Source organism: Chanos chanos, chromosome 11, assembly GCF_902362185.1.
Source record: "Chanos chanos chromosome 11, fChaCha1.1, whole genome shotgun sequence".
Lineage (NCBI taxonomy): Eukaryota > Metazoa > Chordata > Actinopteri > Gonorynchiformes > Chanidae > Chanos > Chanos chanos.
The window spans coordinates 22,773,642-22,800,334 of NC_044505.1; the positions used below are offsets into that span (position 1 = coordinate 22,773,642).

Sequence of the window (26,693 nt, forward strand, 5' to 3'; positions counted from 1 at the left end):
ATGCCTTATAATCTATATTATACTACATTATACTTTATTTATAATAAAATTTGTGTAATTCATTTTTGTTTAAGTTAAGTTTAAGTGATTGCATACAAGCCCAGTTCTCTAACCTTTAAACCATAGTCTGGCAAATAGATGGTCAGCCATCTATACAATCTACCTATGAACATACAACACCACCACCAGTTATAATAATATTAATAATAATAATAACAACAACAATAATATTTATAATATAAACCATATGAAATCATGTGGGGGGGGGGCACAATAGACCAATGGGGAAGGGTTTTAGAGGAGGGGCAAGACATTGCTCCACCAATCCAAAGTAAGACTTTTGACCAATTGCAGGATACCTGGTGGCCCGAGGTGTGAAGTGCAAATGTTCCCTTGCAAGCACCCCCAAGGGATTATTCACCATGGCAACTATGGGCTATAGGCAGACCCTCAAACCTGGCACATATTTAGGAATATTCTATGCTGCGGAGTATCCGGGAATATACAGGAGTATTCCAGTGCGGATACACCTCTTTTCACGCAGTGGAAGTGCACACACTGTTTATTTGGACATGATCACTACTTGCTGAGACAATTATATTACATCAGAGCAAGCATTTTGATTACACGATCAGCTTGTCCTCCGTCTTGACTGAAGAGAGAACTGGGAAGGGGGCGTGGCTTCTACCCCCTCTTGAGTAATCTGATTGGTGTATTCAAAAATCCTTGCTGTAACGTCCCACGAAGGCAAGCAACCATAACCCGCTAATTTCGTTCTACAGTTAAAAGGCAGATTTACAGTTACCGCCTGCAATTAGCCTTTGTTCACAGGAAAAAAAGTTTGCTCTGGTAAGGTACTTGGAAGATAATTATCGGGCTGTTGTTCCCATTTCTCGTATAAAAAATTTCGATTTCGACAAAACTACCAAGTACTGGGTGTTTGGACGAAGGAGCCTATCACGAAGGCCAGGTTTTGCTACTGGTAAGCTACTCATTGCATTAAGTGTTTAACATATCTTACTTAACTTACTTTAGCTTACTCGACGCTGCCTGATTGTCTAAAAAATTCAGATGAGGGAAAATTCGGAATTGCAAGAAATATTCTCGGAATTCCAAAAAATAAGGATTCTGAGAAAAATAAAGCAAAAAGAATTTTGTAATGTGGCGGGAACGGGCTTCCGTAGTTCTACGGTTGAGACTTTGCGTCTCTTTGTTAAATTCAGATCAAGCGACGAGTCCGATGACAATTGTTAACTTTAGGTAAAAAGCTAAATTTTCTACGTTGGTTCTTCAAAGTGAAGACTTTTGAAATACAAGTCCTTTAAAGTAATTCTTTTAGAAAAGCTGCTCACGAAAAGTTCTCTCTCATTGATCAGCCAGTAAATAGTTATGGGAGTATGGGAGGTAATCCATGCCAAAATGAAAATGAAAACGGTAAAATGAAAGTTCAAACCCCGGTTTGACATTTCTTTTTCAAAACCTGTGCGCACATATCCTGCCATTTAATTTTCGACATGAACGCGCTGTATCTGCCAAAATGAAAATGCAAAGGCAAAGCAGCATTGCGTTTTCGTTTCCCACTTAGCCTTTTCATTTTCTGAGTAAAACGAAGTCTTCATCCTGACAATTCGCTAACTTAGCTCACTCGCCGTCTCTGAGAATGCATCCGCCTTTGTTACCTCTATTACTGTACGTTCACACTGAGCGCGGCGAGAGCGTCAAAGTGACCGGAAGTCATTCATTTTCAATGAGAGCCAGCGTCTTTAAGCGGCGAAGAGCGTCGCGGCGAGGGTGGTTTGGGCGTCAAAATACAGTTGAAGTTCGGTTAACTTTATGGTAATCAGATATGACGCGGTTGGGCGGCAACCAATAGAAACTTGGAAGTGCTCCGCTCTAGAGAATTGTGGAGAACACGACAGTATAAACTATTGTTCCCACAAAACTTTTGGTCCTAAGCAAAATGGAGGAGAAACTGATTATATCGGTGGTGGGTTTCCCCATGTTGTACTGTAATGTAGGTTATGCACAAACGTTAGTGTTAATTAAAGACCAAGGCTCGTAAACGTGTCCTATAAACTCCATGCTGGAATATGACCTAGCCTATCATTAACACAAAAGACACACAACAACAAAAAGCTTTTAAGTAGTGTTTTTCATTAGTTAATTTTGTTACGAAATATGTAATTAGCATTGTTTATTTATTTCTGTCATCGGTCGATTTCGCACCTTCACATTTAAAATATCTCATAAGGTTAACTCATAGCCTACTGGTGGTCAGTCAGCACAAAGATACCGCTCGACCTGTTTGTTTGCTTTATAGCCCCTTTAAAAACATTTGCATAACCAAGCAACTGTACGTTCACACTGAGAGCGGCGAGAGCGTCAAGAGTCGCCCAAACCTCCCTGCCAACGACGCTATTGAACACTGTGGACGCTCTGCCGTTGATGAAATAGGCGGGTACAAGTTCCTTCGGAAAGCTTGGTTATGCAAATGTTTTTAAAGGGGCTATAAAGCAAACAAACAGGTCGAGCGGTATCTTTGTGCTGACTGAACACCAGTAGGCTATGAGTTAACCTTATAAGATATTTTAAATGTGAAGGTGCGAAATCGACCGATGACAGAAATAAATAAACAATGCTAATTACATATTTCGTAACAAAATTAACTAATGAAAAACACTACTTAAAAGCTTTTTGTTGTTGTGTGTCTTTTGTGTTAATGATAGGCTAGGTCAAATTCCAGCATGGAGTTTATAGGACACGTTTACGAGCCTTGGTCTTTAATTAACACTAACGTTTGTGCATAACCTACATTACAGTACAACATGGGGAAACCCACCACCGATATAATCAGTTTCTCCTCCATTTTGCTTAGGACCAAAAGTTTTGTGGGAACAATAGTTTATACTGTTGTGTTCTCTACAATTCTCTAGAGCGGAGCACTTCCAAGTTTCTATTGGTTGCCGCCCAACCGCGTCATATCTCATTACCATAAAGTTCAACTGTATTTTGACGCCCAAACCACCCTCGCCGCGACGCCCTTTGCCGCGACGCTCTTCGCCGCTTAAAGACGCTGGCTCTCATTGAAAATGAATGACTTCCGGTCACTTTGTCGCTCTCGCCGCGCTCAGTGTGAACGTACAGTTAGGCTTTCGGGCACTTTCGCGGTCACGTGTCTTCCACTCTTAAGGTCCGTGTATTCGGTAACGCCCATTTCTCATTAACATATATTTGGCAGGATATGTGCGTACAGGTATTGAAAAAGAAATGTCAAAGCGGGATGGGAACTTTCATTTTACAGTTTTCATTTTCATTTTAATTTTGGCATGGATGACCTCCCATAAGTTAGCAAGTGTGCTGATAAATTAATTTATACATGATGTAACATTTAGCCCGGCATTTAATGTCTTGGTTCAAACTAATCTTATCTTAGAGGAGTACTTTGTCTTAACCTCATTTTCCTCTACCTCTGTTCTGTTGTATCATGTATCTGTCTTATCCTGATAGGAAATGTGTGTAAATAAAGAGCAGTTTTGCATGAGAGTGTGTATACTCTTGATTAATTTGATGATTATCTTAATGAGGGTGTATGCATTTACTCACACGGTTCTTTGCGATTCTAATAATTATAATAATCAGGATGCGTGTAATTAGTCAGGAGACAAGTGACAAGATGGCCACTGATGAAACGGAGATGTCGTCCACGTCTGTGGGGCAGTCGTGTGGAGTTCTTCGTGAATCACATGACACAGGTAGGAAACACAGGTAGTTTGTGTGTTTGTGTTGTAGAGCTGCTGAAGACAGGCGTGATGAAAGAGGAGATCTCACAGTCAAACGGTTACACCCGAGGAAGAAATTGGTGCAACAGACCTAGCATCAAATACACTGAGGAGGAGAAACCCATAGACAAAGACTGTCTGTGTAGGACAAGATCTCTGGGACTGATCCTGTAGTCTCTCTCTCTCTCTCTCTCTCTCTCTCTCTCTCTCTTTTTCTCTCTCTCTGTCTCTTTCTGCATGTAAAGGGTGCAGTGGTTAAAAGCAAAATTCAAACACTCCCCAGTTTCTACAACATCATAATGTTTTTGACTGATGCATGTTTGGTAGATAATTGGTTTTTAAGCACTCTCAGGAAAATTCAAAATGTTTTCCGTCATCAGCCGCTGAAAATGAAAAGTAAAAACGGGCACGATAGAGTTAAATGTCAGTGTGAATGCTGAACTGTGTCCCTATACTGATGGTCCCATACCCAGATAGTATTGGATCTTATCAGACTGTGAGGACTGCCCTTTTAGGGTTAGGGTTAGTAGGGTTAGTGTTATTTAGAGTGTCTTTCAGTCTGACTGAAGTCTGTTGTTGTTATTTAGAGTGTCTTTTAGTCTGACTGAAGTCTGTTGTTGATATTTAGAGTGTCTTTTAGTCTGACTGAAGTCTATTGTTGTTATTTATATTTTTCTCCTTATTTCTCCAGACTGTGAGGATTGCCGGTCTTTCTTCTTTGGTAAATGTGAGGTGCATGGCCCCCCCACGTTCATCCCCGACACCCCCGTGCCCATAGGGGTCACAGAAAGAGCCAGACGCACCCTTCCCTCAGGACTAGAGGTCAGGAGGTCAAGCATCCCAAACGCAGAGCTGGGCGTGTTTAACCAGGGTGACACTATACCCAGAGGGACACACTTTGGCCCATATGAAGACCTGATGTCTGACGGAGAAGACACCAAGGACAGTGGATACTCCTGGGTGGTGAGTGAACCTATTAATTAATGATATAAGAAGGTTTTCAGTTGGCATTTACTGGGGCTCTGTGCAGTGAAGCCAAATTCCTATTTCATTGCATTTACCGATGTTCTGTGTCATGAGCCGGTGGTAGGAGCTTCAACAAATTATTTTACACTCATTTCAATTCAGAGAACCTCACGCTCTATCAGACCTCTGACATAAACCTGGAATTGGTCATAAAATGTGCAGTGAAAGACTGTATACTTAACAAATCAACATTTATAAAGGAAAAACCTCTTTTTCTTAGCTCTTCAAACGTCAGCAGTGTGAAGATCATGTTGATGTGAGGAGAGAGAATTTTTCCAACTGGATGAGGTGAGATACTGAGCACAGAGATCACTCCTGTTCCTTATTTTTCACATATTTATGTTAAATGTACAGACGGTGTACATTCATACGTTCGGTGGTAAAACTTAACTGTGTTTTGTATCAGAGGTAACTATATCTCTGAGGAAATCTTGCTGTCCAGTATTTTTGGTGTTCAGACATTCTCAGGAATCAAACTTACATCCTTCCAGATACTGGTCTGTTTTCTCTTTACCCCTGACTGAATGACACCCCCTCACATTCACTGTTCTCACAGACCAGATGAGACCAGAATTTATACAAACACCAATCAGCATGGAGATCCTCTGATCACATGGGTTTTCATATTTGATGCATGTATTTTAGGAGCAGGCTGTGCACCCATACATTAATCTTTTCAACGAGGTTTCATATAACATAACACGCGCACAGATACACACACACACACTCACCCAATGTTTTGTAGATTTTTTTTCTTCAAGTTGTCCAAAAAGATCAGGAAAACTCAGTGTCAAAGAGCCAACGGCTTTGGGATTCAAATATGTAGCATCAGATGAGATGACATACATAAAACAATTCTTGTTATTTCCTCATGCATGAAACTGGGTGCACTAATGAATGAAAAAGTGATATTTAATACATTAAATGTGAACATAAATAAATGCATCTAAAACTGAAAGACAAAAATAGTCAGGCGTAATGTTTAGTTAATTATTTTTCCATTTTACGTGGTTTATTTTGAGTTTATTCAGTAACATACTCAGTCATTGATTAATTTCCCAATTATTTGTCCCAGTCCCAAAGTTTCTCATATCATCAGTGTGTCAGTGAAAAGTGAATTATCCTGAGTAAGGCTGAGTCAGACCCTCAGACCTCAGGATTGGAGCTTTCACATTCTCTGTATAACACATTAATTAGCTCTCAGTACAGGGGGCGTGAAACCTCTTCATTAAATCCACACACAGTGTAAAAACAAAAATAAGATGTCTAAAAGAGAAAGAAAAATAGTAGAATGGCGAAGATCTCCATACCCCTAAATGGCATGTCCCACCCAATGACATTCTGACCAGTTCACATATCTGTTAAGCTTTACACAGCTTCACATGGTGCTTTTGAGTATGCTGTGTGTTACTGTCCAAACTGTAAGACTCTTCTGTTTGTCCTGTACAGTAATCGTTGTAACTAAATACATTCATGGATTTTATTTGCAGACTAACAGTAAAACATGTCTAATGTTACGGGTGGTACCAGGTGCTAATAGGTCTACAGCACAAATGAGTAACTATATATCCATGACTGAAGAAGGGCAGATCTTAACAAACTGTGCAAATGACTAATAAATAATAGTGAGTAATAATAAAGGGAAGAGACACATTGAGATCATCTCATTAAATCGGTCTCCATTTTGCTGAAATGTTGCATAATCTCACATGTTTCCTTGCACACTGATACACCTGGTGCATCTTATGTGCCATCATCAGCATGACACTGAAGGATCCTGAACCATGTCCTCCATTAAGCAGGCTGCATAACCAAACCTTCATCACAAAATGAAATGTTTCAGCTGTCCACAATTCTTCAGTGTTGCTAATGAGGATACTGATTCAGTTCAGAAAAGCTGGGAGTAAGGACAACATATGGACGTGGGCATTTTGGGCATAAACACCAAGCTCTGACTGGTCCAAGGAGGACAGTTTATCCTTTGGTGCCAGAGGCACTGGGCATTTTTGCCAATGATGAGGAATGTTTGGTGTGAAGAGCGCTCAGATACATGTCACATCCACTACCACTTTACGGCACCTGCCAGCTCCCAGGCGTCTCCATGGGAACGTAACAGGGGTGGAGACCTGTGCTGTTTCCTGAATTCACTCATCAATGCTGAACAGAGCGCTGAGTGAGATGGTGGGGAGTGTACACTCGTCTGTTTGACCCTCACAGGACACAAACCCACCCGATCTCGTGACAACACCCCAACCAGCTAGTGTTACTGCTGGGATTCCTCCTCTATTAGAACATTCCAACTGTGTTAGTCTGTTCCAACTCTGTTCATCTTTCCTGGCACCTGTTCATTGTAAAATTTGGTTCAGTCATGTGTTATTTACATATGTGTCTAATGAGTGTTAAAAGAGTTTAGTTTATGAAGAGACAGTGAGCGTCCCCTTAAATCAGAGTCACAAAAACACGAAAACTCCATTTAGATATGTGACGTTAAATTTATCCTTCACTTATCCATACATTCTTCTTCTCATTTTCTGCCTTAACTTAGTATTCTCTTGTGCAATGTAAACCTCTTTATCTGCCTCATGTCTCACTCTTGACCTTTTCCCTCATCACTCTCTCTCTCTTTCTCTCTAAGGTATGTGAACTGTGCCCGTAATGATGAAGAGCAGAATCTGGTGGCTCTTCAGTACAAAGGGGGGGTTCTGTTCCGCAGCTGTAGACCCATCGCTGCTGGAGAGGAGCTGCTGGTCTGGTGTGGAGAAGAATATACCAAGGACCAGGACGACCCAGCGGACTGCCACTGGGACAAGACATTTTCCCCTGAGAAAGGTAACAGATGATTTTTTTTCCCCTGTTTTCCCATTCAGTTCCCTGCATTTGTTTTTGTTTTTTTGTTTTTTTTAAGAGAATGGTTTAGTTGTACTTTAAACTGATGCTGAGGTTAATGTCAGTTTGGTCTTTTAATGTTGTTTATAGATTTTTGTCCAGGCTGTGATGTGGTTTTCTGGTCCTGTTGTGGACATGTCCCTCTCTTTGTTTAGGCCACATTTCCTCACAAAACCTCATTAAGACATGGCATCCTGAAGAGTCCCTGAGTTTACTAAAGACCAGAGAGATTAAATCAGAAGACGTGCCACTGAGCCCAGAACAGTTATCCTCTGATATTACATTCATTTCAGCACAATCCGCTGTCAACACGAAAAGAAGGCGCTCTTCGTTTGGGAAGAGCTCCCCTGTCAGAAGAGCCCTAACACCTATTCAGAGAGTGACAGGGAAGAACACAACACACTCTTCACGCAGGAAGAGCCTCAGAAGCCAGCTGTGTATCAGAAGACACCAGCGCATTCACACAGGGGAGAAGTCAAACCACTGCTCCCAGTGTGGGAAGAGCTTCAGTAATTCATCAGGTCTTAGAACACACCAGCGCATTCACACAGGGGAAAAGCCATACCACTGCTCCCAGTGTGGGAAGAGCTTCAGTGAATCATCAAATCTTATAAGACACCAGCACATTCACACAGGGGAGAGGCCATACCACTGCTCCCAGTGTGGGCAGAGCTTCAGTCAATCATCAAATCTTATAAGACACCAGCACATTCACACAGGGGAGAGGCCATACCACTGCTCCCAGTGTGGGAAGAGCTTCAGCCAGTCATCAGGTCTTAGAGCACACCAGCGCATTCATACATTGGATAGGCCATACCATTGCTCCCAGTGTGGGAAGAGCTTCAAACATTTGTCAGTTCTTCAAGCACACCAGCGCAGTCACACAGGGGAGAGGCCATACCACTGCTCCCAGTGTGGGAAGAGCTTCAGTTATTCATCAGGTCTTAGAAAACACCAGCGCATTCACACGGGGGAGAGGCCATACCACTGCTCCCAGTGTGGGAAGAGCTTCAGTGAATCATCAAGTCTTAGAACACACGAGCGCATTCACACAGGGGAGAGGCCATACCACTGCTCCCAGTGTGGGCAGAGCTTCAAACAGTTATCAGTTCTTCAATCACACGAGCGCATTCACACAGGGGAGAGGCCATACCACTGCTCCCAGTGTGGGAAGAGCTTCAGGAATTCATCAGGCCTTAGATATCACCAGCGCATTCACACAGGGGAAAAACTATACCAGTGCTCCCAGTGTGGGAAGAGCTTCAACCAGTTATCAAAACTTAAATTACACCAGCGCATTCACACAGGGGAGAGGCCGTACCAGTGCTCCCAGTGTGGGAAGAGCTTCAGCCAGTCATCAGGTCTGCGATCACACGAGCACATTCACACAGAGGAAAAGCCATACCACTGCTCCCATTGTGGGAAGAGCTTCAATTATTCGTCAGGTCTTGTAAGACACCAGCGCATTCACACAGGGGAAAAGCCATACCACTGCTCCCAGTGTGGGAAGAACTTCAGTGATTCATCAGGTCTTGTAAGACACCAGCGCAGTCACACAGGGGAGAGGCCATACCACTGCTCCCAGTGTGGGAAGAGCTTCATTGATTCATCAAGTCTTAGAACACACCAGCGCATTCACACAGGGGAAAAGCCATACCACTGCTCCCAGTGTGGGAAGAGCTTCAGTAATTCATCAGGTCTTAGAACACACCAGCGCATTCACACAGGGGAAAAGCCATACCGCTGCTCCCAGTGTGGGAAGAGCTTCATTGATGCATGGAATCTGAAAATACACAAGTGCAATCACACAGGGGAAAAGCCATACCACTGCTCCCAGTGTGGGAAGAGCTTCAGTTATGCATGGAATCTTAAAACACACCAGCGCATTCACACGGGGGAGAGGCCATACCACTGCTCCCAGTGTGGGAAGAGCTTCAGTCAGTTATCAGGTGTTCAAAGACACCAGCGCATTCACACAGGGGAAAAGCCATACCACTGCTCCCAGTGTGGGAAGAGCTTCAGTCAGTCATCAGTTCTTCAATCACACCAGCGCATTCACACAGGGGAAAAGCCATACCACTGCTCCCAGTGTGGGAAGAGCTTCAGCCAATTAGCTCAGCTGAACAGGCACAGGTGTACACTGAAGACCGTTTGAAGTGTGTTGTGATTTTGGACCAGTCTGTTACCTGTTCAGTGGGATTTTGGACCAGTGTGTTACCTGTTCAGTGTAAATAGACCCGTACACATGTCATGTCATTGTTCCTCAGGTTACATTAGAATGACAGAGGATTCATTTTGTCACTGTTACTACTAAATAACAAGTTTATTGTTCATGAGTTAATAATTGTGCTTTGATTAAACTGTTAGTGATAGACTTAGGTCAGTTAAAAAAATACTACCTAGAAATCAGTTGAGCACAAAAGCAAAAAGTAGAACTATTTCACATGATGCATTTATGTCTGCTGATAATAAATGTAGATTTGAAGACTGTGAGCGAATGTGAATAACTGTCAGCTCTTGTTTTGATGACCAAACTTCAATATTAAATCTTAGGTTCTGACCACTGTTCATTTTGCTCATCTGGGATTGAGAATCCATTCTTTGTTTCTCTCTCTCTCTCACCTCTCACTCTTTCTCTCCCCCTCTCTCTGTATAGCATTTGCTCTGGTTGATGTATCCGTAAACCTTAGAAGCAGCCAAATGTTTTTAATCTCGCCTGGCTACATCCCTTGGCTTTGTGTTGTGTTAAGCTTGAGTGTGTTTTGGGGTTTTGATTCACAGGACCCCTGTGGATATCCACCTAATAAACACAAACCTCTACCAACTCCACAGAGGGCGAAGATTTCTCTCATTCTTCACAGAATTCATTTACATTTCTTCTAGGTTTGTCTGCGTCCTCACTTTGTGTAATCGCTAACCCACACAGACTCTGCAGTGACTCTGCATCATATATGTATGTACATACACACACATGCATATACACAGACATGTGAACACACATATATGAACTAATGAGCAAAAAAAAAGTCTATGAGACAAAAGTATCTGTCATAAACTGTCTCAGTGCCTAAACGAATGATCCAGCTCAGAACAGCCTCAACAGAAATGCAAAGCTGAAAGGAGAACAGGACGGCTACTGTGTTTCAAAAACTAACAGGGTTTAATAGAGAATCAGCCCAGGAAAAGCCAGTATCGCACGTGTTAATTTTTTTTTCCTTTTTCACACAAAATTAAAACATGAACGGTTCAGTTGTCATCCACAGAGCCATTTCCAGCCTTGTAGAGACTGTACCAAGCTCTGGAGACCAACAGTGTGATGTGGTTGAATGGCAGGTTTGGGAGGACTTACAGTGTGAGGTGGTTGAATGGCAGGTTTGGGAGGACTTGCAGTGTGAGGTGGTTGAATGGCAGGTTTGGGAGGACTTAAGGTATGATGTGCTTTGATGGCAGAATTCTGAATAATGTAACTTTGGTTAGATTAGTCCAGATGTCAGGAGAACCACTCTATTCATTTGCCCTGTTTTTTCATCTCTTTTTGAGGATGTATAACTTTGATTTGTGACTTGTAACAGTCTTGGTGGAACCACAGACTTTGCGGAATGTATCAACATTCCAAAATTCCAACAGAGGCCTGTTGAGGAGGAGTGTTAGCACCATGGACAGTGGCTAACTGTCAGGAGGTGGGACCCTGGACAGCTCCCAGCTCTTAAAGTTACTAAAGTTGCTACTGTGTTTATAAGCATGGAGGAGAATCAGCCATACAGCTAGACCAGATGAGGTTCTAAACAGCAACAGAAACAAACCTGTTTAGAATGATTTGGGCTTTTTTATTTGAACTAAACAGCATGTGGGCTACACCGCCTGGAACGTAAGGTGACGCGATTTCATCCTATTCTTTCTTTAAAAAATTTGAACCAATCGATTAATTTTGCACTGGAGCCAAAAACATGGGAGGGGGGGGTCTTTGGGTAGGAAGGCTGTCTCATGCCAGGCACCTTCAGAGCAGTTTATTGTCTGACTTTTTCTCAATGAGGACATTTCTGCTAGTGGGCACATGACAGAAAGAGAGACACAAACCAACAGACCAGTCATTCATTTTAAGACACAGACTAACAGACCAGACATTCATTTTAAAAGACAAACCAACAGACCAGTCATTCATTTTAAAAGACAAACCAACAGACCAGTCATTCATTTTAAGAGAAGTGAGGGAAATAATGTTGCAGTGTGTTCTTGTAAACTTAATCCTAATCTGAGTTTGAGATTAATATTAATATTGTTAATATGAGCTAACTGATGCTTTGTCAGTGGTGTGTCTCTAATGAAGATAAACTAACTGATCCTCTGTCAATGGTGTGTCTCTAATGAAGTGAACTAACTGACCACTGACAGAGGATCAGTTAGTTCAGTTCATTAGAGACACACCACTGACAGAGGATCAGTTAGTTTATCTTCATTGGAGACACACCACTGACAGAGGATCAGTTAGTTTATCTTCATTAGAGACACACAAGGCTCCTATGGAGGGAGGAGCTGTTTGCACCACAGCACCTGTGGACGATCCAGGTAAAGTAAGACACGTCCATCACCCCATGTTAAAAATCCTGATCCACACGGGCTCACCTGACAACGTTTCACCCTGTATCTAATGTCAGTCAGTCCCTGGTCATCCTGTATCTATTGTCAGTCAATTCCTGGTCATCCTGTATCTAATGTCAGTCAGTCCCTGGTCATCCTGTATCTAATGTCAGTCAGTTCCTTGTCATCCTCACCAACTGGAAGACACGGGCCATAATAATGTTACACACGTGACCGCCAAAGTGCCCGAAAGCCTAATAGAGGTAACAATGGCGCATGCATTCTCAGAGACGGCGAGTGAGCTAAGTTAGCGAATTGTCAGGATGAAGACTTCGTTTTACTCAGAGTCGAAGTCATTTTAGATAGGCTTGGAGATATTGTCCGTGTCTTCGGTAACGCCCATTTCTCCTTAACGTATATTTGCATATAGGCGAACTGGAAAATGAAAAGGCAAAGTGGGAAACGAAAACACAATGCTGGTTTGCCTTTGCATTTTCATTTTGGCAGATACAGTGCGTTCATGTCGAAAATTAAATCGCAAACTGGGATTTTGCCATAGGATTATCATCTTTTCGTTTCCATTTTGTTCGAGTTGTACCGCCAAATCTGGAAAGACTAACAAATGAAATGAAATGACAGAAATATATTTCAATTTTATATTTATTTTTGTCAGAAAAGACTCGTGTTTGTATTGAAAATGAAAATGAAAATCGAGTTATGTAATTTTATTTTTCATTTTGGCAGGATATGTGCGCACAGGTTTTGAAAAAGAAATGTCAAACCGGGGTTTGAACTTTCATTTTACCGTTTTCATTTTCATTTTCATTTTGGCATGGATGACCTCCCATAGGGGTTTAGTAGTGAAATGCAGTTATATTCTTTTGCCACAAGATGTCAACATTGCACCAGAGTGTTGCTAGGGTATGGCGTTTCAAGTCGCCATAAGAACGGTGGGAGAGGAGCTTTTGAGTTGTGTTAATTTATCTTAATTTAGAAATGAACAGAAATAATTATTTTATAGCTTATGCGTTGAGCCATGTTTTTGTTTAGGTATAGTCGGAATGAGAGCGATTTCAAAAGCAGACACGAGAGTTATGAATTCAGAAACTTTATTCATTCATTATGCCACAATCCCACAAACGTGATAAATGACACTTTGATATGATCTAAAGTCTTTTAAGAAAGAGAGAAATCTGGGATTCATATTCATAGATGAACATTTTGACATGAAATAGTTTACCATCCATACTACCAGACCAAGACGAAGAACAAGTCGTACTTGTGATTAGGAGCCTCTACATAATCTTCCACAGTAGCATCAGCTCACTTCCACCTTTGCTGACTCTGGCAGGTCTAGTGGCAGCTGTCTCACAGAGGTGCTGATCATACCAGCTAATAATCAGAGAATGGCTCCCTCAAGTGGTACAGGCTCAAGTTGCAGCCACGAATACTTCTGGTGCTTGTCCGGCTGCCACAAGACCGGCTGCCTCCTACTGCCCCTGGCTGGGCAAAATAATAGGACTACTGTAATATGACTGATTTTCTCAATAAAGACCTCGGAGTAAAACACAGTTCAAGTAGTCTTGACATCTTAATGCATTTAACAACAATGATGTTCATATTCCATTGTGTTTCACCAGGACTTTTTTGATCCCCTTCTTATTGTTCTTGTAGACATCTGCTTCACCACTGCTTTCAGTCTTCCAAAATCTGTTAAACTTTTTTTGCTTTATTCTAAATTTGTTATTCATTGTGAGGGAGAAAGACATTAAAACACATTAAGACAGTGTCCCTTACTACTCATCTATTACTTACCACACACTTACCTCTCTTGAGCTCCATCATAATGTGTGGGGGCTTTGTACAGTGTACAAACACGTTAATGGTCTCTTCTCACATTCTTACCCTGGTACAAAAGCACACCTCCACCAAGAACTTCATTCGTTTTTAGGAGGCCTGTCTCAGCCTTCTCATATGTAAACAGTACCGAAAGAAAATGCCCCGTTCATCCGGAGGCATCTAAAAAGCCAAAGATTCGACATTCAGGGGCTCTAAATTCAGCTGGTCACTTGTTATACAGAGTCAATTTGTCAACTGTCATATTGTCAGAGGAGTGACTGTTTACATTCTGTATTTCCCTGGTAATGCTGCCCGTACCTTGGTGATGGGCAGAAAGTCACAGTGCTACAGCTGATCAGGCCTGCATTCTGATGCTACGCAACAAACAGGCAATAAATGCAGCCAACACATGGAAAAACAACCAGCATCTTAACATCTTCAGGTATTAGCTGAAGAGCAGTTAATGGTGAATTCGTTTTTTAAACACAATGATGGTGAAAAACATTTTCTCCTCCTTTCCTGGGCAACAGTGCTAACATATTTTTCATCGAGCTTTTGTTTTCATCTCCTGTTCTCCATGGACTTTTCCCTCCACTCGTCTGTCAAATGCTGTCTGAAAAGTCGCTCTCTGTGCAAGCTGAGGTGAGGCCCTTGGCCAAGGGAGGGAACATGGAACCAAGGTGCAGTTTCTCTGGGGCAATTTATTGGGTTACATGTCTTGATCAAGGGAACAATGCTAATGTCCTACAGAGAGTTAACAAAGGCTACCAGCCACAAAGGCTACCAGCCCTGTCCTTGGATCTTCATTCTCACTTTAAAATGTATACTTTCATATTAACGGATCAGCAAGCGACCAGCAGTGAGGACGGTCCCACCAGTATAGTAAAAGTGGTGAGATTAAGTACTGCATTTATGATGATGATGATGATTATCATTATTTTTAGTAGTAGTAGTAGTTGTTGTTGTAGTAGTAGTAGTGGTAGTAGTAACAGTGTCACATAAAACTCACCTGAGTTCCCACGCGTATAGCATATGCTCCAGTTTTGATTACCTGGAACACACCTGGCATTAGTAAAAGTTGGGATGGAGCTGGAGGTGCAGATGGAGTTTTATCATGTAAGGCTACGTAGGGGTGAAATGTGCCATAATATCTTCTCATTCTCTCAACTATGGCACACTAATTTATACACTACAAACTCGCTTTCAGGTAAGTACTTAGAAATGAAAGTGATCTCTTCTCTTAACTGTAGAAAATGTGATGTTAATACCTGGATCAAAGTGTTTGTCTCCAGGCTGATTCAAACAGGATGTTATGGCTGGTTTATTTTCAAAGCATAATTGTATAAGGACAACCTGTGGTTTGTTTGTGCCTAATAAAGCCAGCCAATGTGAACTGAAGCTTTTGATTAAATCTATCATTTGCCTGAGTCTATCACCTTGTAATTCTTCAAAATTCCATGACACCTGTATATGTATTATATGAATTTACTGTAAAAGTATACCGCATGTTAGGTTACCTGTTGCACAGTTAATTTATTTCTCCCTTAATTTAATCACTGTAAAACTTTTTTTAACATGGTATTTTAGTGTCAGGTCTTGTTGGCTTGCATACTGACAAAAAAGAAGTGAGAAAAAGACTCCTTTCTGATGAGCCATCCCTGACTGATCCTACTGCTGCCACTGTGCCCCCTCATGGACTTTGATGGTCTTTGAACCCAGAACTGGCCTGTGTGACACCCTGTTTCACTGAACACAAACACAAAGAAAGGGATTCATGTCATTACAAGTCAAACAACAACCTGTTTGCCTGCATTTGAAATGACTCCTATAACTGACATTCAGTCACTCTGACATTCTTTCACTCTGCATACCGCACATAATCATAAATGAACATTCAAAAGGAACTTTCAAAATCTCTTCAATTTTTCTTTTTTCTCACTTTTTTTTCACTTTGTTATTTTTAGTTGTGAGGGAAAGCATTAAAATGTATTAAAATAGTCTTTAATTCTTCTTCTGTGACTTAACACACATACCCACCTCTCTGAGCTCCATCATATCCTGCAGCAGGTGGAGTACATGTGATGATGGCATGCCTTCTTTTACAGCTTTTTCAATGGACATTTACATATAAGTCCATCTGAGGCTATTTGTGGACAGAAGACAGATATCACAGAGAGAGAGAGAGAGAGAGAAACTGGTCAGTGTTGATTTACTCTGAACTGAATGAGATGTCAAATATACCTAATTTGAGTCTCTCACGCATCAGTCACAGCGATAACCTAAAAGTGATAAGAAATGTGGTAAGAAATGTAAAAGATATAAAATATGAACGGATACATTGAATGATAGATGTAGTTACCATTTGGTTTATTTTAAACGACACATTAATGTAACATACAGTTGTTTATTTGTGCTTACTGTAAATTATTCAACAGCAGTGTCACCTCAAAGCGATCTCCTGCTTATTAGCTAGCTAGCTAAATGTTATCTGACAGAGATCGCATTTTCATGAACTTGTTAGCAGCCCCCCCCCCGCCCCCCCCCCAAAAAATCATAATAAACAAACATATAAACCACATTTTTAGCTAAGTTAAGGCAACGCACATTTGTATGAGTCTGTGATTAACTGTAAGTATCACGACATCTTCACAAATATACACACATATACACTTAGCTAAGTTACATATTGTTGATCAATACTGAAAATATTAGCATATAGGAAACGTTGAGTTTGTGTTGGTATTAAAACACATAGGCCAGGTAAGTGTCTTATGCGAAAATGAGTTGCATTGACAGCTAAAATTTGCTTTTGTCAGATCACTTGTTTCGTTTACTTCACAATAGTTACTGTCATTATAAGAAACGGCAAAACATGAGGTTGTTTTCAAGTTTGGCTGCGTTTGCAAGGCTGCAGTAAGGTCACTACTCAGTTGCTAGTCGCTATTCAGGTTCAAAAAGTGAGGTCTTGCAAAATAATTGATTCTCAGGCGTTCATGACAGGCGGAGGGCTAGAATAATCAGCCAATATTTGGCTATGTAGATGTTGCTGTTGTTCATCAATGGCCCATCCCAGAATTGCGGGTACATTTCAGGTATAGAAAGAAAACAAAAAAGAGGAATATTTTTTTCCATTAAACTTTTTTTATTCTCATTGAACACTGTTTAAATTTGACTTTTTCAATATTTGCTGAACTTAAGCCTGTAAGATTTAAAATATTTATTCTGAAAAACAATGTACAAACCGAAAAACCAGTCAACTCTGTTGTAGACAAATTGGGTCAAATATATATGGTCAACAAATGTAATACAATTTAAAGCTCTGTCTTCCCTAAGAGAATTTTTGTCTCCACATCCATTAATTCAACTTTAAGTCTAATAAAATAGAGACTTTTTGTTTTTGAGTAAAAATATCAACACATTTAACTGAAAAATTGCCAAGATGGTGTGCATTTTCTCTAAAAATAGTTTTAAAAATAAATGAAATGCTTTGAAATTTCATGTAGTAAAAATGTTAGTTGTGACGCAGCTTCTGATCAATTTGTTAACAATAAAATATGTGTAATGATCATTTTTAAAGCAAAACCTTAAACAAACAGAGTTGACAGTGATGGTAACAGAGTTGATATGAGTAACAGAGTTGACCACCCGTAGTTAAAAGACCAACAACAACAACATTTTCTGTCTAACTCAAAAACTGTTAAAACCATTTTTAAATGTAAAAACAATTATTTAATCCTAACAAATACATTGGAATGACAGATCTCATGAACTTGTATAATAACTGCATGTGTCTCATGCATTACTGAGCTGGGAAATAAAAAAGCTTTCAAAATATTTTTATTCTGATTGGCATCATAGAGAGCCTAGAGAGCCAACATCGAAGAGATACCACAAAGTATATTCACGCATTGGCCAGAAAAAGCGATTTCGACCCACTTTGTGCATGCATGTGACTTTTGCATGTGTCTCACTGACCTCAACAATGGTCCCAGGATAAATGTCGTCATCATATTTGATGACACACCACTGTCCAATGACATCTTTGCTCTCCCAATTGATTTAATTTGTTGCCTGCGCTTGTTGCTCTTCAGTGGTAACAGAAAAGTTGGGCTGAACATCAAATTCAAACCTTTGTGTGTTGTGACATGTACACTCAAGAATCTGCTTAGTTGAGCAGAGACAGCTTACATCTCTGTAGATGATCTTTCCTGGTGCGAGAGTGATCATCTGATGAAGACGCATTGTAGAAGGAACCACTGGGAGTCGTTTTGGCATCTCCTGTACAGCTTTGTCCACAGCTTCCTCGTCAATGTAGAACAGCTGTACAGATGTGTGGGCAGCCATTAGACTGTCGTACAATTGCTTGGCATTTGGAATGTCTTTGCCTTCACTTACCAATCTGCCTGCTGTTCTTTTTAAGACCCCACCCACTCCATCTGGAGCACCTTTCCCATGGCTTGCTTCAAAGAAGCTCCATGTGCCTTTCTTGAAGCCCTTGTTGAATAACTCTGTGCTAAACTTATAGAAGTTGCCCTTCTGGCAGTATTGGGTGCATGGTCCATCACTAAAAAAATGAACCAAAGCTACTGATGGATGGTGGATTTTCACATGATCTAGCACGGGGGACAGGTGCGTCCATATAGCAGCTGGACTTTTCTCTTTTGATGCTGAGATGGTCGTGAAGCACAAATGTTTGTCTACTCCGCCCACGTGAAGGATTCCCGTATGCAGAGTCGCCTGCTGCTGAGAGGATGCGAAGTGAACTGCCTGAATCTCTGCTGACAATTTGCATGCATAATTTTCAGAAAAATCAATGTGAATCAAACACTCATGAGACTTCATGCTTTTCTTGAGCTCACGGTAATGGGTGTATTGCGTTTTAATGTTGAATTGATGCCTTGTGAAAACTCTCAGCTGGTTCTGGAACATGTCAGTCATATCTCCTAGAGAACACTCCAACTCATTTTTCACAGTCATTCGGACTGGTTGTGGTTCTTTCTCACTTTCTTTGTTTTTCTTCCTCCTTTCTCCCAATTCAGTTGTCCACTGCACAAATCTCACCAGAGCCTCAGTATCATAGTCTTGGTTGAGCCGATAGGCGTTGCTTCTGCATTCGGCGCATTCTCCATACATGCATTCTTTGCTTGCAGGGTCACAGCATATTGAGTTTGCGATGATTTCCAAGTTAGTTGTCCCAAGAAGTTGGAGTGTATGAAGCTTCTGCACAAGGAAGGATAAGTTTTCATGAACTTTACAGAGACGGGTCTCTCTGTCAGATATGGATGGATGGACAACCCAGAAAGGACGCATGTAACAGAAAAGTGCATATGAGAGCTGACTTGATGGATTCTCAAGATGGAATTTGCGATGAAGATTTTTTAATGTATCATTTAGAAACCTTTTCTGCATTTTTGATTTTCCCCTTGTGATGGTTTGTTTTTTTCCTGCAGTCAAGCGGCTGACGTCATCTCTCAAAAAGAATTCCTGTACCTTCTTTTGGAACTTGCTTTGCGTTGATCGATATTTTCTTCTTTGAAAAGACAGTTCATTTTGGTTGCCCTTGCCAAACCGCTTTCTTGAAAAACCAAGTGAGGTATGTGTTGTTTTCTGTAGTTTGTAATTTTTTATGATCTTTCCTGACACAATTCGTGATATCATCTGACGCACTCGCTCTTCTTTAGTTTCTTGGTACTTTTGTCTGATACTTTTTATTAGCACATTATGAAAAAGGAGAGTTCTTTGAACCTCTGCAGGGACTTTATATCTTCCTATCTGTTTCTTTGTTTTTGATCGAGGGGATTCAGACACACTCGTCAGTCTCTGAAGGCATTTCTGGTATTTTCGGACAGCGGTTGTTTTCTTTTTCAGCAAAATTTTTAATTTTTCAATTTCTCTGTATAATTTGGAGTTCTCCCGTTTTATTTCCCTTCGTCCAAACTGAATTTAAAGTACCCTATTTCAATTTAAATATTTTTCAGCTCACTTAGAACATGGGTAGTTAACTTAAAAGCACACTCCTTAACCCTTAACAGTAAGTTTTATTTCACAAAAATGGGCATTTATTATTAAAGGTGCACTTACAGGCCTACAAACAAACAAAGAGACAGAGCTCTTGATACAAGGAATAGCAGTTTGCAGGAGCTAATGTGAGCTTTAGATGTACTTTACATTACATTACATTTCTATTTGTAAACATTAGAGCAAAACAGGCATGTGTTATAGTGTGGTGAGAATAAAAAGAGCACATTGCCTCTTTAAAAGACCTACGGTTCATGAATATAGGACTATATAAGCAAATTTGCCATTAAAAAGTTACATAGTGAACCTTTAATTAAAATGTGTATGGAGTGTACCTTTAAGACACAACACCTTGGAAGAAACAGTTCAGTTACATGCTGTCATGTTGACAATCCTAACAAAGAACTACACTTTTCTTAAGCTACCTATGACTTAATGTATAGTTACCCTATATGAAAAAATTATAGACTCATGGACCTACGCACTCATCTAACCATGCACTAATCTAACCTGGACATCTGTAGTTCAGGGTCTGGTTCAGGACTTTGTGGTGGTGTCATCTCTACAAGTTGCTGCCTTCTTGCCCTGCACCTCTGCTGCGCCTCTCTCCAATACCTACGCTTGTGCCTTTGCTCCCTCTCACTCAGACTGGCCACTCTGCTTGTCTGCCCTGCATTTTCCCTTTTGTGCCACCTATTTCTGTCTTTTTGCAAATTTTCTGCCCTCTTTACAGGGTCGGCATCTCGCCGGGCCCTGTATTGCCGTTGCCTTTCTGCTGCTGACAGCTTCATCTTTCTAGAGCAGAAATTATTCAATTTCTTTAACCTGGAATGGCATACCACAAATGTACCCTTTACATTAAAATGACTCTGAATCAATAATAAATGAAAAATAATGCAAAATTCTTAAATGCAATTGGGAACAATTGACTCTGTTACTCATCGTCAACTCTGTTATTGTTGTACTGTTTTAACCATTAACAGAGTTGACTGTAACGGAGTTGACATTTTCCACCATTTTGTGCCCTAACTCCATGTGCTAACCTCAAACCATATACCACATAGCATGTCTAAAAACAGAATTTCATGGATTTTCATCATATTATTGTTTTTTTTTTAAACTGAATGAGATTCACTGCAATATCACAATAACAGATTTGACGAATTATTAATATACTGTTGGTGTATACTCAACATTTTGTCCAAAATAATGAGAGAAGAAGCATGACATACCTCACTGCCTTCCAGATGTTTCCCGCCAGAGGAAGTGACATCACTGGGTGCAGGTCACATGCTTTTTATTAGAACCCTTTCCAGATTTTTATGCAGTTTTATAACAGAGATAACAGAGTTGACCAGAACATTGGGACAGGCACAAAATATTTTTTTTTATCACTAAAATTGCATATTATACAGAAAATAGATATTCTATACACTTGATTTTATAACTGTTAATAGAGTAAGCACATAAAACTGAAAATTAGACTTACTTATTTCATGTTAATTCAAGTTGAATGTGTGAATCAGGAGCCGAAGACAGTCAATAAGTCATTCAGTTAATATTTCATATATAAATTGTGCCTAAAATATACATCAAACATAATTATTAATGAAAGTTTAACATAATTAGTATTATTATTCAAAACTGATTCAATAAAGATTTTGGGGGGGGGGGGGGGGGGGGGGGGGTAACAAAAGGTTTATATGGGAGACGCAAAATGTACCCGCAATTCTGGAATGGGCCCAATACATTCAGGTAGGCGTACGCCGCGTTAATGTGAACACGATACGGGACATTTCAAAAGAACAAGTAGACCGTCAGGACCAAAAATGGTGTGCAGAAATTGACAAGCTAAGCAGCCTCAAAAGCTCAAACTAAAGCCGGAAAAATCTGAATATGATGTCAACAGGGCCAAGGAACAGTTCAGCAATGGCTGTCTGAGCAGACTTCATGATGAGACAAATCTCCTGGTAAGTCATTACAGAGAATTGTGCAGAACCTCTTAGGAATTGTGGCATGCTATGAACAAGGGAAGAGCTGTGCAAATTGTTTTCATAACATAGTCATGGTCATGAACACCTTTTAGCTGTTATTCTCTAAATATTCATAAGGAAGTGTTTAGAATTATGGAATTAGATTTGCAAGTAGTCTGGGGTTTGAAATGTCTAATTGTTTTGCATTTCTTAATGCTGTTACTTCTTGGCCAAAACAAATGACTGGGTTAAAATAATGATAGATTAAGGTACTAATTGGTACTTTGTTTCAGCTGCACAAGTGGCATCAAGTTGGCATGTACCCCCTTTTCCGACTGGGGTGAAAGAGGGAGTCAAAGACTGTGGTGGATTACCTGTGCCCTTTCACCTTTGAGCAGCCCCAAGATCAAGAGGCAAAAACTACCATGCGGCAGATCTTTGTTGCACTGATGGATGGTGAGACAGTTCCATTCTTTACAGCTTTGCACACTACTGAAGAATGCTTCAATCCACGCATAAGCATTCACTGATCAGACATTCACACAATTTAATCTTATTGTGATATCTACTTAAGTAATATCAAGTCTGTCGAGTCAGTTTTGTAGCTATAAATGAATTCATAGCAATCTCTTAAAGTTTATTCATTTTCACCTTGAAATCTTCCATTCTTCTTTCATTCATTTTGTCACTCATCTGCTACAGCCACAACCCCATCCACCACGCCTTCAGCTCCACCTGCTCCATCAACCACCTCTACAGCTACACCATCCACCTCTCCCACTCCATCTGTTCCACCCACCAACCTTATTGCTCCATCTTTTCCACCTACTGCCTTAACAGCTCCATCTTTTCCACCTGCCACCTCTACAATTCCATCTCGTCCACCTACTGCCTTAACAGCTCTGTCTTTTCCACCTACCGCCTTTGCAGCTCCATTTTTTCCATGTACTACCTCTACAGCTCCACCAACCACCTCTACAGCTCCATCAACCACCTCTGCTGTTCCATCTACAAGCTGTACTGTGCTTCCTACCAGTTCTACAGATCCTCTGCTTCCTAACAGCTATGATTCGAAGCCTCTACCCTCTCCTGTCCTCTTTTCAGTGAAGGTAGGTTGTGTTGAACAGCTATCAGTCTGTCAAATCTACGTGTTGCTGTAAACAGTAATGTTTAAAGTTGTTTTGTTGTTGTTGTTGTTTTGTTTGTTTGTTTGTTTTAGTATTGGTAGCCGCTTAATTACTAGGGGATGAGATGAGATGTAATAACGGCATGGTTGCTCTGTGCTGTCACTGAAAGGCATTTTACTGCTGGAATGCATTTGTTTTTGGAATGGTGGTATCTTGACGATGATTGATGATACTTATGATTCCACACAAATAATGGTAAAGTTAAGCTTTTAGGCTTTAGGATGACTCAACACACTGTCATGCAAAAATGACCAATGACCGAATGTCTTTTCTCTTATTGTATACAGTAGGCATGTAAAACAAATAAAATAGTTATTGAAATACCATGCACCTGTACCATTAACTTTTGTGGAATGTACGTCAATGACAGTAGTCCAGTGTATTTACATTTAGCCTAACCACACTCTCTGAGGTTGTTCCTTCAGTGTCTCTTATCCTAATGATACTTATGAGTTGGATTACGACATCCAGGCTTATTGCCACCAAGGTGGTTTAATACACAGTCGCATTAAACCACTTTGGGAGACTTAGGCTTGTGTGCATTTTAATTATTTTTGTACTTAATAGTACAGATATCATATTGCAAGAACCGTATGACATGTGTCAAATCATTTACATTTGCAGGTGTGCTTTGCTTTTACCAGTGTTATTATCAAGGTTATTATTCATGAATGGCACTGCACTTAAACTGTTCTCAATATGTCTCCTTTAGTGCCAACTGCACATGTCAAGGTACATTATTGTTCGTGATGTGTGACACGTGTGTGCGTGCGTGTGTGTGTTTACACATGCATGTCAGTGTGGTTTCACAAATGAAAGACTCAGTTACTTGTGTTTTCATTGTAAACACTGATAATATATTAATTATATATTATATTATCTAAAGATTGTACTTTAGAATCTACATTTGTTGCAGTCTGAAGTCCTGAACGGAACTGATTCAATTCTGTTTTCCCTCATTCTTCAGATTGTACTGTACACAGTGCTACTGAAGTCTTCCCATATGAAGAAATTCTTAAGCGACAAAGAAAAGGTACTCTGTCTTGTTTCTGATTTGTTAGTTTGGTTAGTGACATTTAGTTACATTTAATGTTTCTACTGACAGTGCCATTTTTAAAAGACCAAGGTTTTTGAAAATCTTGCTTATTGGTTGCTGGAATACTCTGGAATTTTATATCAGCATTAGCCTGGCTCTACTTACTGTGGTCAGATGTTGCAGACAACTGCGTAACCAGTGTAGTGTCCACAGTCTTCATATTTACTCATAGTGATATCGATAATGACCTGGGAATGCTTTGAATGTACCATATTGGATAACACAGTTATCAGTCAAATCAGTGTTGAAGATTACACAATGTTTGGGGCTAAGGGTATGGGTCAGTAGTCATTGCTGAAATGCAATATACAGTGCCATTATATAACACAATAGATTAAAATGAGTTTTGAAGTAGACTTACGTGTGGTTTCTGAATAGTGTGCGATCTTTAATAAGATGTAGGGCCTTGTCTTTTAGCATGGCAATATTTGTTGTAACAAGTGTTTCTTATTTACACGGGAGGTGAGTGGGATGTATTAATCCGATGGAAACCTTGCTCCGGCTGTGAAGTGCATTATTTTTGGTTGCAGGGTATAGTTGTGAGGACTTCGACTCCTCCCTCCTCCAATTCCACCATTCAGCGATCGGCGTCGCCAGTGTTACACCGAATTCTGTATTGAATCCATTGTATTGTTTTAGTAACAAGAGGTCACTTGTAACGATCAGCTAACAACCAACGATCATTACCAATAAACACACGGGTTAAAATTGATTCTCCTTTAAGATGAGACTGACATGTCCTATTTTGTGAATTGCGACTATTTCGATTTGTTAAAAAAATAAATAGGCAACGCAGAAGAGGCCGTTATTTAAATGTATTAACTTGATCTAACAAACAAACACCCAACACCTCTTATTTACACACACAAACCAAATGCCAGTCTTAAAGTTCCCTCGTCTCCGTGCTCGTCGCGCAATCAATGTAGAGAGTCATTCAACAAAAAAACAGTAATCCAACGCAATACGAAAAAAAGAGTCCCCCAAAAAATCAACGAACAGCAAAAAAAGATAATCCACCGTGTAACCAGCAAAAAAGGAAAAGAAAAACAAAGAACAATCTCACCGCTCCGGCAGGATAGGGATCAGAAGATAGTATCCGCGCTCAGCCGTGAAATGCGGTGATTGTAAGTTTTTTAAGGAAACGTCCACGCAGTTCCTTTTTCAGTTTAATTTATTTGAAGTGCACCGAAAACGTTCAGGTCCCCCGCAGACTCCCTGACTTTCTTTTCGCCTCCCTTCTGCCACACCCGGGTCTCCTTTTAAAAGTATTTCCAAAGTTCCCGGGTTGGCGCGTCAGCTGACAGGTGGGTCAGCTGACCGGTTTGACAGCCAGCTGATTTCTCCAAACACAGCAAATGCAAACGTAACGACAGACTGGTATAAATTAAAACAACCATTATACATCTTGGGGATGGAATGTTACATATCAGGGATTCCCTTTACTGGTGGTCAACCCTTATCCTGTTAACCTTGAATTAACAAAAAGGAATCCTAAAACCCATATGTGGCGGTGCTACACACTAACAACTGGATATTATTTATCCTCATTAAACACCATAGTGTACTATTACTACACTATTAATAATACATGCAAATTACATGTTACATTTACTTCCAAAAAAAGTCTTTCACTATGTAGCGGCCAAAAGTTAAGTATATCAAGTTCATGTCAGAGTCATCCAAGCTCTCATCCACCTATTATTGTTTGAAAAAGGTTCTTTAATACATCGTGCTAAACCGCTGTTCCAACCAGTTTTGCAACACTGATATTTGTGTCATGATATTTGTCTGTATCAAGATGTTCAGGCAACGGATATCTGATATTGATCCAGGTAAGGTGTCTTATAGTTAATTCTCTAAATAGTGGAGACACCCGATTGAATGTGCCAATCATGGACATTTCTAAATCCAGGGTGTGTCTAAAAATCATGGAAATAATTTCCACTGGAAGTGTCATGGTAGTTTCTTCAGAGATGCCAAAAGCACAATCAGAAAGACTTGCATCACTGTGATCTTCATCGCTACGATTAGAAATTTCAGCTTCAGTGATATCAGACACTTCAGCCTCTTGAGGATCGAAGAGTTCGGCATTAGTGGGATCAGCAGGGTTGGAAGGGACCTTCTGAGGAATTTCTTCTCCGTCTCTTAGACTTCTTTACCACAAATTTCCTGTTACACAAAATGGACTCTCTGTCATCAGTTAGGAAATACTGCTGCCTATTTCTCCATTGTCTAATGAGAGCTGACTGTTGATTTCTCATCCTGTCTGCGACAGGGACATCAAATTCCCCCTTGGGTACCTTCAGTATAA

General features: G+C 40.4%; 1 protein-coding gene across 1 annotated transcript in view; it reads left to right on the plus strand.

Annotated features, from left to right (window-relative positions):
* Positions 1-26,693, plus strand: part of LOC115823849 (uncharacterized) — a 664,236-nt gene that overhangs the window by 279,904 nt on the left and 357,639 nt on the right. The window contains 1 exon segment of the mRNA XM_030787872.1: positions 8,139-9,818. Within this exon segment, the coding sequence (XP_030643732.1) occupies positions 8,139-9,818 (1,680 nt within the window).